The sequence below is a fragment of the Phoca vitulina genome, unplaced genomic scaffold, assembly GCF_004348235.1.
Source record: "Phoca vitulina isolate PV1807 unplaced genomic scaffold, GSC_HSeal_1.0 scaffold1, whole genome shotgun sequence".
NCBI classification, from domain to species: domain Eukaryota; kingdom Metazoa; phylum Chordata; class Mammalia; order Carnivora; family Phocidae; genus Phoca; species Phoca vitulina.
In genome coordinates, this window is record NW_022589704.1 from 68,743,480 (window position 1) to 68,761,534 (window position 18,055).

The 18,055-nt window shown below is 34.6% G+C and overlaps 1 protein-coding gene across 6 annotated transcripts in view; it reads right to left on the bottom strand.

Moving 5' to 3' along the window:
• The window catches only part of SLC4A10 (solute carrier family 4 member 10), a 301,442-nt gene that overhangs the window by 150,955 nt on the left and 132,432 nt on the right, over window positions 1-18,055 (bottom strand). For all 6 annotated transcript variants that reach the window (XM_032409423.1, XM_032409442.1, XM_032409411.1 and 3 more), the window contains exon 3: window positions 10,413-10,559. In XM_032409423.1, the coding sequence (XP_032265314.1) occupies window positions 10,413-10,559 (147 nt within the window). The remainder of the gene's footprint in view (window positions 1-10,412; window positions 10,560-18,055) is intronic.

An 18,055-nucleotide genomic window follows, 5' to 3' on the forward strand; every position in this document is an offset into this window, starting at 1 on the left:
ACCTAGTTGAAAGAGCACTGGTATTAATCTTAAAATTCAGTGCAAATAATGAATGAGCCTAAAAAACCGTACATTCATGTTTATGGATAGGAGGACTCAATATTGTCAAGATGTCAGCTCTTCCCAATGTGATTGGGATTCAATGTAATCCAATTAAAATCCCAGGAAGTTATTTTATAGACATTGACAAACTTATTCTAAAGTTTATATGGAGAGGCAAATGATCCAGACTAGCCAACATAATATTGAAAAAGAAGAACAGTTAGAGGGCTGATACTACCTGACTTCAATGCTTATTATAAAGTGACAGTAATCCAAACAGTGTGATCTTGGCAAAATAATAGACAAATAGATCGATAGAACAGAATAGAGAGCCCAGAAATAGACCCCCATAAATACAGTCAACTGATCTTTGACAAAGAAGCAAAGGCAATACAATGGAGCAAAGATAGTCTTTTCAACCAATGGTACTTGAACAACTAGACATCCACATGCAAATAAATTAATCTAAACACAGACTTTATGCCCTTCATAAAAATTAACTAAAAATGGATCATATTCCTAAATGTAAAACACAAATCTGTAAAATTCCTAGAAGTTAACATAGGAGAAAACCCAGATGATATTCAGTATGTTGGTGCCTTTTTAGATACAACATCAAAGACACTATCCATGAAATAAAGAATTGATAAGCTGGAATTCATTAAAATTAAAAATTTCTAAAAAAATAGTTTAAAAATTAAATTAAAAATTTCTGCTCTGTGAAAGATAATGTCTAGAGAATAAGAAGACAAGCTACAGATTAGGAGAGAGTATTTGCAAAAGACATATCTGATAAAGGGCTATGATCCCAAATATACAAAGAACATTTAAAACTCAATAGTAAGAAAACAAACAGCCCAATTTAAAAAATGGGCCAAAGACAGAAGACACAAACACACATCTCTCCGAAGAAGACATTCAGATGGCCAACAGACACATGAAAAGATGCTCAACATCACTCATCATCAGGAGAATGCCAATCAAAACTATAACGAGATATCACCTCACACCTGTCAAAATGGCTAAAATAAAAAATACAAGAAACAACAGGTGTTGGTGGATGTGGAGAAAAAGGAACTTTCTTACATTGTTGATGGGAATGCAAACTGGTGCAGCCACTGTGGAAAACAGTACAGAGTTTCCTCAAGATGTTAAAAATAGAACTACCTTATGATCCAGCAATTGCACTACTGGGTATTTACTCAAAAAATACAAAAACATTAATTCAAATGGATACATGCACCCCTATGTTTATAGCAGCATTATTTACAATACCAAATTATGCAAGCAGCCCAAGTGTCCAACAATAAATGAATGGATAAAGAAGTGGTATGTATATGCAATGGAATATTATTCATCGATAAAAAAGAACAAAATCTTGCCATTTGCAATGACATGGATGGAGCTAGAGAGTATAATGTTAAGCGAAATAAGCCAGAGAAAGACAAATACCATATGATTTCATTCATATGTGGAATTTAAGAAACAAAACAAATGAGCAAAGGAAAAAAAAAGGAGAGAGAGACAAACCAAGAAACACTCTTAACTATAGAGAACAAACTGATGGTTACCAGAGCAGAGGTGGGTGGGGGGATGGGTGAAATAGGTAAGGGGTTAAGGAGTGCACTTGTCGTGATGAGCACCGGGTATTGTATGGAATTGTTGAATCACTATATCATACACCTGAAACTAATATAACACTGTATATTAACTATACTGGAAATAAAATAAATACTTAATAAAGAAAGAAGAATACAATAAATGAACAAACAAATAAACATGAGCCAAAGACCTTAATAGACACCTCACCAAATAAGATAAACAGATGGCAAATAAGCATATGAAAAAAATCTCCACAACGTATGTCATCAGGGAAGTGCAAATTAAAACAACAAGATACCATTATGCACCTATTAAAATGGCCAAAACACTGAATGCTGGCAATGGTGTGGAGCAATAGGAACTCTCATACATTGTTGGTGGGAATGCAAAATGGTACCGGCACCTAAAAGAGGTTTCTTAAAAAACTAAATATATTTTTACCATATTATCCAGAAATCACATTCCTTAGTATTTACTCAAAAATTAGAAACTTATGCCCACAGAAAACCTGTACACAGATGTTTTTAGCAGCTTTATTCATAAGTGCCCAAACTGAGAAGAAACCAAGTTGCCCAGTAGGTGAGTGGATAAATAAACTGTGGTACATCCAGACAATGAAATATGATTTAGTGCTAAAAAAAATAATCTATCAAGATAGGAAAAGGGGGGGCACCTGGGTGACTCAGTCATTAAGCATCTGCCTTCGGCTCGGGTCGTGATCCCAGGATCCTGGGATCGAGCCCCGCATCGGGCTCCCTGCTCAGCAGGAAGCCTGCCTCTCCCTCTCCCACTCCCCCTGCTTGTGTTCCCTCTTTCACTGTGTCTCTCTTTGTCAAATAAATAAATAAAATCTTTTAAAAAAAAAAAAGATAGGAAAAGACATGAAGGAACCTCAAATGCATATTATTAAGTGAAATAAGCCAATCTGAAAAGACTGTATTAGTGTGTAATTCCAACCACATGACATTCTGGAAAAAGCAAAACTATAGAATGAGTAAAATGTTCAGCGTTTGGTAGGGGGCATGAGGGGGAATGAATAGGCTGAACACAGAGGATTTTCAGGGCATTGAAAATACTCTGTATGATATTATAACTATGATATATGCCATTACACATTTGTCCAAACCCACAGAATTTACAACACCAAGAGTGAGCCCTAAAGTAAACTACTGCACTTCGGGTGATTATGATGTGTTCATGTAGGCCCATCCTCGGTAAAAAATATACCATTCTCGTGGGTGGTGCTGATACTGAGGGAGGCTCTGCGTATGTGGGGACAGGAAGTATATGAGAAATCTCTATTCCTTCCTCTCAGTTTTGTTCTAAACCTAAAACTGCTCTAAAAGATAAAGTCTTAAAAAAAATAGGGCGTCTCAGTTTTTAAATGTTATTGTTCACACCAATATGCAGCCTATATCTTATACACGATTATATACGTTCAAGAAGAAGGAGAAAAAAGAAATTACATTTATATAGCATATTTGCGTCAGACATTATTTCCTTTTTTAGAATGTTAATAATGTGAGGTTTGGTTTTATTACCAAATATTTTAGGAAGTTTGTCAAACTAAATTTTACAGCAAAATGAACAAGAATTGAGTCAATAGCCAAGTCTTGTGCTTCACTACCTCTTCAAAGGAAGATGCCAATTTCCTGAATGGAACATGAATATTTATTTGAAATGAGACTGATGAATTCCTATAAATATCAGATGTACTTAAGAAAATCAACAGTGCAACATGTACATTTCTGATCCAGTTTATCTTAAATGAGAACGTGGTACTGTCTTTTTCCTAAAAGTACACAATCTGGGTGATAGTTACCTAATACCTACGAAACCAAATCTTACCAGAATCAAATGAAATACTTCTAATTAGCTGTTATTTTTGTGGCTGGCTCTTTTGGACCAAAAAAAAAAAAAAAAATCAGTACTTTGAATGCCATTAAAAAAAAAGCATAAATTGCAATTTTAGAGTTACACTAAGAAATCAATTAAATCTTTCCATTAGGCCTACCCAGAGTGAGGAGATAGAGTCATTTTGTGTTGCATGACACCTGTTCTAACTATTCACTCACTTGTCAGCAACCACATCCCAGAGAAGCTATGCCTCAACACTTCTCTTGTTTTTGAAACATTTTGTCTCATCACTGTTTTCAATGACTTCTGTCAGTTTACTCTGCATCAGTAATCCGGGGATCTATAATACCATGCATCCAGCCCCAAAAACTCAATTGCTGTGCTCATGAACCATACATTTAAGACTTATTAGTATTTCCCTTCATAAAGCATGAGGATCACTCACCACATGCCTTTAAAATATTAGTCATAGAAAAACATGAGGGCAGTTATGAATAAAGAGAATTTGAAAGTCTGAGGTAGGGTACTAGGTATTTAAAAGACTTCCCTAAGACACACTGATAACAATAATAGTATAGGAAATGATGATTTATTAATGTAAGATAATCTATTCAAGGACAAGAGGTATTTTATTTGGATTCAAAATAACTTATGACTTCCTGTATCTGGCTTTTCATTCTTTAAAGTAGAAATGATTTTATAGGTATTAGGTTATGCCCACAGAAGTCTTTTCATGATTATCCTACCAATATACTTTTAACATCTTAACGAGAGGCTCGGGTTATATTTTAATACAGAAAATGTTCAAATGTGTTATTTAATGACTATTTTTTCATGTCTATGCACCTTAAAATTGCATGACATAAATCGTGATTTACAGTACTACCAAAATCAGAAAGAAGTTTCTAGGCATAAATATTTCTCTTATGTTGATAGATATTTTATTTATTTTTAAGATGGTAACTGAGAACATAGAGCATTATAATACAAACTGTAGCCAAGAATATGGAGGATCAAAATATGGGTCTATTTCTATATTTACTAAAATATATAATGGATATAAATAACAGCATGGATAAAATTACACTAAGGAATAAAGGTCTCAGGTCCTTAGTAGTCTCTTCTGGAATATGCAAGACACATCAAAAGACATCATTAAAATAGTGAAAAGATAAGCCACAAATGCGAGAAGATATTTGAAATACGTAAAAGCAACAAAGGACTTATATTCCTAATATATAAAGAAACTCTACAAATCAATAAGAAAAAAATCCAGTAAAATTTTTTCAATTTCAATTTATTAATTTAATTTTAATTAAATTTTCAAAAATTTAAAGCATAAAACTTAAATAGGCACTTCATAGAAGAGACTATCCAAGTGGCCAAAGAGTATACACAAAGTTGTTCAATCATATTCGTATTCAAGAAATGTAAATTAAAACAAATGGCATTGTACACCTTACCAGAATGGCTAATGTTAAAAGAATGCCAAATGTTGACAAGAGTGTAAATGACATAAGCCCTCATACTTTTCTGCTGGAAGTATAAATATGTACCCCACTTTGGAAAATTATTTGGCATTATCTACTCAAATTGAAAATATGCATACCCTACCACTCAACAATAATTTCTAGGTATGAGAACTACATGTGTGCACCAAGAGACATATAAAAACGTTCACAGCAACATCATTCATAGTGGCTTCAAAATGTAAATGATCCAAATGTCCATCAGTAGCAGAATGCACAGCATATACAAGCAAATGAATATTATACAAAAATGAAAATTAATAAACTAAAGCTATAACCAAAAACATTGGTGAATCCCACAAAAAACAATATTGAGCAATAGAGAAAGACACAAACACCCCCATATGAGTTCATTTATATAAAATTCAAAAACTGGCAAAACATCCATTGTAACAAGACAAGCTAGAGATCCTTTTGGGGAGGAGGGGTAGATAGTGACTAGAAAGGAGCACTAAGAGGGGTTTGTAGAATTTAACTATCAAGATGGTAGTTACACACATGTTGATGATCATTCATTGAGTTGTACATTTATGTTTCCATGTTTTAACATTTATAAATACTTGTGTTATACTTTGTAATAACATAATTTTTAAAATATTAATATTATTATATATCAACCAATTGGGAATTAAATAGGAACAGAAAGCCACTGCCCATCAAAAAATAGCTTTTTGAAGTCAAGTGTTCTATATTTATTTTATTTTTCCTGAAGCATATATACAATTTACTATCTAAAACTAGAAAAATCCTAGGTTTAATTCCAGGGTTGTGCTAATTTACACAGTACATTTGTGTCCCATATTTTACACAAGCATTTAATAGAGTCTATGGTTTTTAGATTTATTTCTACTGCTTATAGATTAACTACTTGTAATTGATCTACTCTTATCATCTTTCTTGTTATATTCTTTGTTGGGAGGCTGAGAAACAAATAAACATTAAAGTGTTCTGAATTTCCCTCATTATCTTTCATTTTTTCACTGACTTCAAGTTTATGCTTCAAACTTACCATTTTCAAACAACGTATTTATTCCCATTTAAAAATATAATTTCAAATTATACAGGGTAAGTGAAAGATGACATGAAAAATAACAAGATGCAAAATTTTAGCAGTTTTCTAATATCAGGATTGATTGCAATAGGAAGGAGAATAATCATCACATTCTTAGACGAACTTTCATGCTTACGAAGTACTGTAACAAAAATAGGTTGAACTTATTTGCTGGCATCAAAAGTTTTTTGTATAATCAAAGCATCACCACCACCATTAGCACAAAGCTGAAAAGCCGGCTCTATCTTTGGACTCTCCAGGAATCACATTCCAATCACTGAATCTGGCAGACTGGAACCTATCATTGCAGGTCTGCGATATAAGCATAATCTCTTCTGGCTACCGTAAAGACCTGTTCACTTTTACCTGGATGCAGCACTAACACACCTTACACAATTGGGTCATATAATAGACTAGGATTCTGCTGATGTTTCTCATATATTGGGGTGACAAAACTTTTTACAAGTACTAAAATTCAAACATTTCCCCAAAAATCTTTTTTGTTAAATTGTTGCTTGCTCCGGAAATATGAGACCTAAATTATTGCATGTCTTCACAGACCCATACTCCAATTTACAATTTAAGCCTCCAGGTTCCCAACAAAGAACCTGATGCTTCCTCACATCCTCCTTTATCTTATTCCTCTTTGGAAATTGAATTCTGAAGAATTCTCAGGCACCTATAAGAACATCTTTGAAATATTTTCTTTGAAATCCTTTCAAGTAAAATAAATATGCTTAATAAATATTCTCAGAAATTTTCTTTGAAGTTTTCAGCATGGTAATCTCATATAGCCTCACTATGCAGAATACCAAAGCCCAAATCAAGCGGGATGGTGTTTATAACATGGTTTCAGTTTCAACATATGACTGGGTACTTGATTATCAAGGCACCTGAACTGACTATGGATTAGGAATAAAGACAGATGATTGTCCTGAAGTTACTGAAAAAAAGTGAGATCTAGGAAATTCTACTGCTTAGAGACCACCAGAGTGCCAAATATTTGTCCCTGATAAAACAGACCTTAGGTCTAAATTTCAATAAAGGTACTCAGATGGTTGGAGGAGGAAAGATAGTAGGTGGCATCCAAAAATAGTGGCTGACACATCAGAGGGAGAATCTAGGCCACCTGACTTATTTCCAAGTTTCACCAAATGAAGAGGCAGAAGCTTCTCAAGATCAATGGTTCTGGATCCTAGCTGGATATTAAATCACCTGGGATACTTTTAAAAAAAAATACCAATGTCTAAGTAAATACCCAATATTAATTAAAGTCTTTGAGAGTGGAGTCCAGCATAAATATTTATTAAAGATGTTATTTATTTATTTATTTGAGAGAGAGAGAGAGAGGGAAGGGCAAAGGAGGAGGGAGAGGGAGAGAATCTCAGGTAGATTCCGCACTGAGCGCAGTGCCCAATGTGGGGCTCCATCTCCTGACTCCGAGATCATGACCTGAGCTGAAACCAAGAGTCAGACACTTAACTGACTGAGTCACCCAGGCGCCCTGGACCACACTTTAAATAGCAAAGTTTCTAGAACAATGGATCTCAAGCTTGGCTGCATATTAGAATTACCCGCTGGTCCTTTAAAAAAAAAAAAACCTACATTTAGGCCCCGCCCCCAGAGGTTCTGATTGGTATGGGGCTTGGCCATCACTATGTTCTTAAAACTCCTAGATGTAGGCAATGTTGAGAACCACTGTTCTGAAAAACTGACACACTGCGTCCAGCTATGAGGAAAAAAAAAAAAGAGGTCAGAAGCAGAGGGAACAAGTTTATTTATGTTTGTTTACTAAGTGTTTGTCAGATGATGTGAACATATTTTCTCAAACACTAGAAGATAATGAAAATTCAAAGTAACCATTAAGGTTTAGTCCAACATATGTAATCCATTCTCAGAATCTAAGAGGGAATCTGGACTAACTATAAGCAGATGAAGGACTGAATGAGAAAAATCCACCTAATTGTCTCTTTATTACATTCCCAGACTCTACCTCATGAAAAAAAAAAAACCCTGAAAATATCGAGGACACTTTTACACCTCCACTCTCTGTCCACTGACACAGAGATGACCATCCTTGTGTCACGCAGGGCAAGATACACAAGAGTATTTTCTTTACACAGCCCTGACAATAGTCATTCTACCTCTGGCTGAAGTACATGGTGTTCGAGGAAGCTGAATGCCCTAACTGTACACAGTGATTGAAACAAGGAGCATACTGATGGCAGTGCCTCCCTATGAAAAATAATTGGGAAACTGTACAAATACTACAAATCAATGGAGAATCAAAATAATCTCAGTGGCCCAAAGGAAGATCATACCTCTGAAAATTATCTACTTCAGGAATGAAAGGAAATGCCCAGAAATAGCTGGGAATCATCAATAGGCTATAAAAACAGAAACTCTATCAAGCAGAACAAGAGAAACTAATTAGGAAAGGACAGGAAGAGATATAAAGAAAATAGTATGAGATAAGAAAGAACTTTAAGAACACTAAAAATGCAACCAAAAAATCAAAACTAATAATAGAAATAGTAAAATGCAGAACTGATATTGCAGAGAATCAAATGGATAATATGAGAAACTAACCTTAAACTACAAAGGAAAAAGACAAAGAACAGATATCACTAATCCAACATGCAGATAATTAATATTCACAAAGAAGATAACAAAGTAAGTGGAACAGAATCAGATAAAACAGGAAAATGTGCTGTAAGCAGAAAAATATCAGTGTATGCACATTGGAAAGGCTTTTTAAGACACATCAGTAGGCCTGTCTTAGCAATTTTCTTAATTAAAGGGACCCAGAAAAATGTCTTTAAGCTTTCAGGCTTAAAAGATATAACCTTAAAAATGAAAAAAAAAAAAAAAGGGACTACAGACTTCTCTGCAACACTTAGTGAAAACAGATATTGAATAAAGCAATATATATAGAATATTAAAAGTAAAATTGTTACCCCAAACTTGCTATGCCACTAACTTCATATCTGAATATATGGGAATGACTAAAGGGACACTGTGGGTTTGCGGGAGGTCAGGGACTGTTCAAAATGACAGAGAATCATGTTTAAGAGATGGTGAGAATAATCCAGTTGAGAGGAAGAAGCCAACTAGATTATAAATTGTGTGCATTTCCAAACGGGAGGGAACAGGAAATAAACATAATTGAAAAGAAAAACTCCCTTATTGCATCAAGAGAAAGTTGCAGATGTAGGCACATAGGTATGTTTAATAGGAGAGAAGTTGAATGAGTTCATTCTGATGAGCTACTTTCCCTGCAAAGTAGAAAGCATCTGCTAAATGACGGTGAAAAAAGGGATGGTGGAGAATGATGAAAAAGCTTGAAAAACAGTTAATTTAAAGATCAAAGAAATGTAGTAGAACTCAGTAGGTGCTGTTGAAGGTCAATTATATCATGAATTTAAATAGTTACAACCTGCCCTGTTGAATGATTGATTGGGGCCACATAGAAAAAGTAGGAACACAGAGGGACCCCAACATAAGTATGGTTAAGTGGGAGTAAAGGTATGAATAAAATTAAAACAGGGACCCTATGATATTTAGAATATTAGCAGAAGTATTGCTAAAATTATAGGCCATGAAATCAGAGTAGGCTAAGAAAACAATGAAAGAAAGATAATAGCATGGACAGAAAGAAGTAGAGAGGTCACGCATTTGCACAGGCAGGCAAGCAGGAGAGATGCATGGTCAGAAAGCAAAGCTAATGCATTTACCTCAGAGGCAGAGTAATTATGGAGGACTAGGTGAGCTAGGTGCAATGAAGGAGAGGGTCATAGGAGATGGGAGTGGCAAGAAACTGAAAGCCAGGTTCTTGGTTATGTCATGGACACAGGCTTTCATAGCACTCATAAATTGTTAACAACTACCATATCACTATATTTTGATATTCTGTATCTACTTCCAGAGGAAGAACATTCAAAATAGTAGAATGTCGACATTCTAAGAGGGAAATTTGGCCAGCATCAGCAATAGTATGTGGGAACTTAATAAAGGCACTCCCCCCCGCCAGGGTTTTAGAGAAATGACTATTATTTGTATATATTATCAATAGTTTATACAACTAAGTTTTACAATTTATGTGTATTTCCTCAATCACAAATCTAAGCCAATTCTCACCTTCATAAAGCACAACTCAAGAAAAATAAACAAGGTTTTTCTCTCTCACTTCTCCCCCATCGGACCAACCAACGTCTCTTATAAAGTATATACAATTTTATGAGTATGAGGTATGACTGCTGATTATGGATTTAAGCAAGTATAATATTATTACCATTGTAAATTTAATAAAAAACAAGAAGAAAGATTCTTACCAAAGGAAGGTGACTCCCTCCCATCTTCTAATCCTGAATCTCTCTCTCTGTCTCTCTTTCTGTGTTTATGACCACGATGCCTGTGACGTCGATGGCTTTTTCTTCCTCCCAGGGGCACATGAACTCCAATAAATAGTGTCCGATGACCTTCATCAGAAGCAAATGCATAAATTAAACTCTGAATTATTCCAAAGCACAGATGATGATTTACATATCAATGGAACTCAATTCAATTCAATCCAGCAAACCATTTTTGAGTGTTTATGGTATATAAAGCTTGCAACTTGGCATGTATTTCGGCACTTAGACCTATTGAAATATACCACAGATCTATCACAAACATTTACAATAGTAATTATTTGGTTATATATCTTATAATCACCATTAAATTATTGTCTTAATCTCTCTGTGTCTATTCCTCATAGTTATAATTATACTCTTCTCATCAAGAAAATTTATTCTATTTTCTCCCTACCCTCAACAGTGTTATACTACCAGTTCCCCTCCCTTCACAGTTAAGTATGTGAAACAATCACTATCCCATAAAACAGATTTCACCAATGTCCGTAGTAATGCCAAATCCCATGGAATTTTTTTGGTTCTATTATTTCTATCTGCGGCACTTGATACAATTGACCACTCCCTTCTTTATGACCACTTTCTCTTGGTAGTCTTTCTTCTCCTTTGTTTTGTTCATCTTAGTTTCCTTTGCTGGTTCTTCTTCTATTTACCCATTCAAGGTTGAAGATCCCCAGGCTCTATCTTTGACCTTACGATTTCAGCTAATACATATTTATTACGGGCTCTGAGACCTAAAACTTAATGACAGATTGCTTTCTTGGACTGCAGGCCTATATATCCATCCACCTATTAGACATATTACTTGCATATCCTTCCCACGGGCATGTCAAACTCAACACGTCCATGGAACTCATCATTTTCTCTGTCTCCCAAGTATCAGCCATTATCATCTATCTTAGTAAGTGTGCCATCAATCCAGAAGGCCATCTAATTTATCACCAGGTTCTCCTTTATATCTCTAGAATCCATTCCCTCTTCAGTATCCCTAGTGCTACTGTCTTAGTTGGATTCTGATCATTTCCTACCAGGACTATTATAAGAACATTCTCCTTCCGGATTTTTTTTCTTTCTTAACCACACTCTTGTCCCACCTTTTATCCATCCTAAATGCTGATGGCTTTTTTTTTTTTTCCCTAAAAATGCAAGTGTGACTACATTACTCCCCTGCTTTAAACTCATTAATTGTTCTCTGTTTCCTATATGATAAAGTTTTTAATACTCTTTAAAGCCAAATAATATCTGACCTCTGCCTATATATCTGGCCAGGCTTCTAAATATACTCTGCCTCACATACTATAAGCCAGTGTGAGCCCCTTAATCCCTTTAGCCAGATGTTCTCAAGTCTCTGTTTTCACTTAATACTATTCTTATTCTTCCAACTGTAGGAAATGTGTTTGTCTTTCTTAACTATCTGGTGAATACCTACTCACCTTTCAGGTCTCAGTTCAAGGATTATGCCACCTATAAAATTTTCCATATCCTCTCACTCTAAATACAGTTGACCACTTTCTTCCTTAAGTACTTCCTCTAGTACTTAATAACTCTTGATTGTAATTATTTACCTTAAAGTATTCTTCTTACAAATCTTCCCTGAGAAGGACATCATGTTAGTCAGTCTGTATCTTTAGCACCTGACACAGTACCTGGCATAGAGCAGATGCCTAACAAATGTTCACTGAGATAACAAACATTTTATTGAGTGGTATTGTGCTAGGTATCAAGAATACAAATATAAACAAGAAATTATTTTATTTTTATAAGTCAGCAGGTTTCAGCCCTCCCCAACTTATGTAAAAAGTGGGACTCACAAGTGTGATGTATTGTCCTAGGTATCCCTTCCCTGAACAGACATATCATTATAAAGGAAGAGAAGATGTGAACCCCAAAACAAACATACATTAACCTATGCATTCAACACAATCACAAATTTCTGACATTATTATTTCAATATAACTAGAACAAATAATCTAAAATCTATAAGGAAAAACTAAGAGAAAAATAACCAATAACTTCTTGAAGTTCAAGGAGAGAGAATTTACCTTATGAAATATCAAGATATACTACAAAGTTGTATACTTAAAATAATTCACAAATTTTGGCATCTTAAATGTTAGTAATTTCAAATTACTTGGACCATCACTACATTGTTATTTTCTAATATGCTGAAGGTTATTAATCAGGGGGAATGTGCAGAGCAAGAAAGAGAATTCAGATGGACCCTTGTGTAAAACTAACATTTAAGAGAAAGAAAAAGAAACTAATGATGTAATGTATGGGGATTAACATAACAATAAAAAAATTAAAAAAAAAAAAAGAGAAAGAAAAAGAAATTAAATGCTTAAAAGTAAAAAAAAAAAAAAAATGAAGTCACAGACTTCCAATTAAATATGGGAGATTAGACACCTGCTTTTTATCTCTATTGTCTCCGGAAACTGTCTTCTTAATGCCAAGTTAGGAAACAATTTCTTAAAGAACACTAACCATAAAAGAAATGATTAATAAGTTTTATTACATTTAAGTCAGGAACTTCTCTTCATTATAAGAGTTGGGGGGCCACAAGGCATAAAAATATATTTCTAACACAAATAACTAATAAAGGACTAATAAACAAGATATAAAAAGAAATCCTACAAATCCTAAGAAAAAGATAAAAACCCAATGGGAACATAGACAAAAATTTAAATAGGCATTTAATAAAAAAGAAAATACAAATTGCAAATAAATGTAGGAAAAGCTGCTCAACTCCACTAGTTCTCAGGGAAACAAAAGTTCAAACCATAATGAGATATCTCTATACTCCCACCATGTTGGCAAAAATTGAAATGGTTGACAATTCTATGTCTTGATGTGGTACAGACCAGTTTCTCGTATAGTACCAGTAGTATTATACAAAACTACCTTGAAACAATATAGCATTCTTTATTGAAATTGAAAATAGCATTCTTTATAACCCAGCAATTTCCTTGAATCCTAGAGAATTGCATGAAGATGTATAAAAATATAAGAGACATGTATAAGAATCTCTACAGCTGCACTGCTTATAAAGACAAAGTGCTGGAAACAACCCCAAAATCCATTAACAAAATGTATAAGGAGATATTCACACAATGGGATATATACAACAAGAATGAACAAACCAGAGATATGTATAACAATATAGATGAATCTCACAAACATACTATTGAGCAAAAGTATATATATAATAGAATTTCTTTTATAAAGCTTTAAAAATAGAAGAACTAAAGTACATTGCTCAGAGATACATACACAGGAAAAGATCAGTACAAAAGTCAGAATACTTGTTACCTCTGGCATAAAGGTGAATAGAACCTGTGACTGAGGAGAGGCACATGAGGAACTTCTGGGGTGTTAGAAATGTTCTGTTTCTTCATACAAGTTTTTGCTTCAATAATACTTAAAATTTATACAGAAGCTTTCTGTACTTTTCTGCATGTATGTTTCATTTCAAAATTTAAAAAATTAAAGAAACCAAAGAGGGAGAGTTTCAAGAAGGGGACAGTTACTAGTTTATATGCTATAAAGGAGTCAAACAAGATTAAGACGAAAAATTAGCCATTACAGTTGGCAATTAATGTTTATCTGTTACCTTCATAAAAGCAATTTCAATGAATTAGGAAATGAGTAAAATTGAGGAAGTTTAGGCAATAAATATTTCCTAGACTTGAAAATAAAGGCTTTACAGAAGGCGGTACTTGAACTAAGTCTCAAGATTGCAAAGGTTTCTAATAATTACTGATTAAGATAACCATTCCCCAGATGGACAAAGATAAGGGGCATCAGGCACCTTAGGGCAAGTCCAGAGGGCCTGGCTGGGTATAGTGAATATTGTCTTTGTTTATGAAATGTAGATTTGATGGGCATGTGCCAAAAGTAACATCCTAAAAAGTTGCCAAGTCAAGGCTAAAATAAACCATCTGAAACCACATCCAAGCATAATCAGATAAAAGGATGCCAAGACACACAGCTGAACTGATGTCTTGAGGACATTAAATGCAAGGAAGACCAAACTGAAGGAGTTTCCTGAGACAGAATCTTGCAAGGCTGGTTAAAATATCAAAATTCACTTGGGTAAATAACTATGATTGAATTGTTGGATCACATGGTAAGCTTATGTTTACCTATATGAGAAACTGCCAGACTGTCTTCCAAAGTGGCATTTGCATCCCAACCAGCAATGAATGAAAGTTCCTGGTGCTCCACATTCTTGCCAACATTTGATGTTGTCAGCGTTTTGGATTTTAGCTATTCTAATGGGTGTGTAGTGATATCTCACTTTTAATTTGCAATTCCCTAATGACATACAATATTGAGCATCTTTTCATATGCTTATTTACTATCTGTATTTCTTCTTTGGTGAGGTGTCTGTTCAGATTTTTTCCTATTTTGTAATTGGATTTTTGTTTTCTTATTGTTGAGTTTTAAGGGTTCTTTTTATATTTTGGATATAAGTCCTTTATTGGATATGTCTTTTGCAAGAATTTTCTCTTTAGCTTATCTTTTCATTCTTGTAACAATCTTTCATAGAGTGTATGTTTAAATTTTAAAGAAGTTCAATTTATCAATTTTTCTGTCATGAATTGTGTTTTGTGCTGCATCTAAAAAGTCATCATCAAACTCAAGGTCACCTAGATTTTCTCCTATGTTATTTTCTGTAAGTTGCACAAGTTCGTGTTTTACATTTAGGTCTACGATCCATTTTGAGTTAATTTTTGTGAAAGGTGTAAGATCTCTGTCTAGATTCTAATCTAAATACTGAATTCACTCATTAGGTATTTGCTCCAATAAGTTGAAAGCTAATGTCCACACAAAAACCTGCACACAAATGTTTATAGCAGCTTTATTCATAATTGTCAAAAAATGGGAAACAACTAAGATGTTCTTTAAATGAATAAACAAACTGTTGTACGGCATACAATGGAGTATTATTAAACAATAAAAAGAAATGAGCTATCTACCATGAAAAAATGGAGAAACCTTAAATTAATATCGCTAATTGAAGAAGTCAGTGAAAAAGCTATGTACCATAGGATTCCAACTATGTGAAATTCTGGAAAAGGTGAAACTATAGAGACAGTAAAACTACCAAATGTTTCCAGGGGTTCATGGATAGGTGGTAGGGATAAGTAAAGGATTTAAGTAAAGCACAGGGCATTTTTAGAGAAGTGATACTATCTTGTATGATACTGTAATGGTGGATATGTAATACTACACATTTGTCAAAAGCCATAAAAATATAAAAAAACAAAGAGTGAACCCTAATGTAAACTATGAAATGTAGTTAAAAATTATCTTCTAATACTGGTTCATCAATTGTAACAAATGTATTCCACTAATGAAAAATGTTAGTAATAGGGGAAACCGTGTGCAGGGAGGAGAGGGGCATATGGGAACTTTCTCTACTTTCTGCGCTATCTCTGCAAACCTAAAACTGCTCTAAAAAATAGTTTTTTAATTAAAAAAAAAGTCAAGACTCATAGCTCATAGTAAATTACATGTAAGGGGGGAGAGGACTAACACTGTGTTCTTATGGTAATATATTTTATGAAAATTTATTAATGTAAAATATCTTCATGATGGGAGGTACTTGAGTGTCTGTGGACATGTTGAGAAACTAAGAGGAAATAGAGGCATAGATACGTTCAGGTTAGATTTAATGGAATGTATTTATGTGATTTGCAGGCACCTCCATATATGAGTAAGTTATTGTTAGCTATCCTAGAATTGGAATAGCTTCCAGGACTACTCCTTGTACCCACTGTGCTAAATTCACCTGACATCGTGACACCAAGGTTCAGGGCTGAAGTGGTATTACAAGATGCAGAGAATCACAATCTGCCTCACATTGGAAGTATGTGAGTAGTAGAGAAGAAGCAAAATTTCAATTGTATAGAGCCAGAGTTCATCTCCAGAAAATTCTAAAACTTACAGGATATATATACAAGAAACTTGACAGAAGTTTTCTTAAATTTTAAGACCACCCCAAAAATTTTTGTGAAATTATAAATAAGTTGTAAAGATGAAAGAAACCTTTCTAGACTCCGTTAGTAAAAAAATAAATTTTAATTAATAATGATAAAGAGTGCCTGGGTGGCTCAGTCGTTAAGCGACTGCCTTCGGCTTGGGTCATGATCCCAGGGTTCTGTGATCGAGCCCCACATCGGGCTCCCTGCTCAGCGGGAAGCCTGCTTCTCCCTCTCCCACTCCCCCTGCTTGTGTTTCCTCTCGCGCTGTCTCTCTCTGTCAAATAAATAAATTTAAAAAAATTAATAATGATAAGGACAGAGTTAATTTTCCATATCCCCATCAGAAAATGATATTTAAAAATCATTGACATTAGGGGTCAAAAATTTAGGGGGGAAAAGTATTACAGAGGTATGTCAGTTCATTTTTAAAAGTATGCTATTTCTCCAAATGTTACAATTTTGTGCTATTTATCACTTTCCAAATAAGTATTTGTTGATTTTTTCTCATTCTAAATAAATATCTACCTTTGTACCTAATTTATATTCAAATGTTGACTTTTTCCCCCAGAGAACCCTCAAAAATGCATAAGCTTTAGGACCCACAAAACCTAAATCTGCCCTAAGGCCACCTGTTGGTGAGTAGCCCCCAATTTTGTGTCTCCATCTCAAACCTCTTTCCCAGACTCCAAACTGACATATCCAAGCACTCATCTGACACCTCCACTGCATGTCTAAAATACAACTGGAAATCAACACATACTAAACTAAACTCTTATTCTTCTCCATCCCAACTCCTTCCTATAAACTGCTCCCCCACAATCTTGTCCATCTCAGTTAATGACAAAACAATTTTCTAGTTGCTCAGAACAAGTGTCTTGGAGTCATTGTAGACTCCTCTCTTTTTCTTAAGCCTACAACTGATCCAACAGGAAACCTATTGGAGCAACCTGCAAAATATATCCAGAATTTGTCCACTTATTATTTCACTTCACCATCCTGGGTCAGGGCCACATCATACCCAACCTGGATGACTGCAACAGTCTCCTGACAGGCCTTTGTGAGTCTACCTTTAGCCCCATGGTCTGCACCAAACACAATAGCCAGTGTAGTCCTCTTAAAATGCAAGTTAGATCATGTCATTCATTTATCCTTCTAATGTTACCCTATTTTACTCAGAGAAAAGGACAAGATTTTTCTAGGGCTCTCCAAGGACTTGTGTGATCTGCCCACCCCCCTCCTATTAGGTCTCTGATCTCTTCTCCTGCTGATCTCCTCCTCACCCCACTTCACTTCAGCCACACTGGCCTCCCTGCTGTACTCACTGCCCATCCTGGGAACTTGCCTCTGTCTTTTTTCACTAGCTGAAATATTCTTCCTACTTAGGTAATTCCTCACTTCTTTCAAGCCTTTGTTCATATTTCACCTTCTTAGCAAAGCCTACACTAAACACCTACTTAATATTACACCCTACCCTTTCTGACCCTTTATGCTTCTCAGACTTTTCTATTTTTATTTTTTCTATAGCACTTACATATAATTAACTTATTATATTTAGTGTTTACTTTCTAGTTCCCCTCC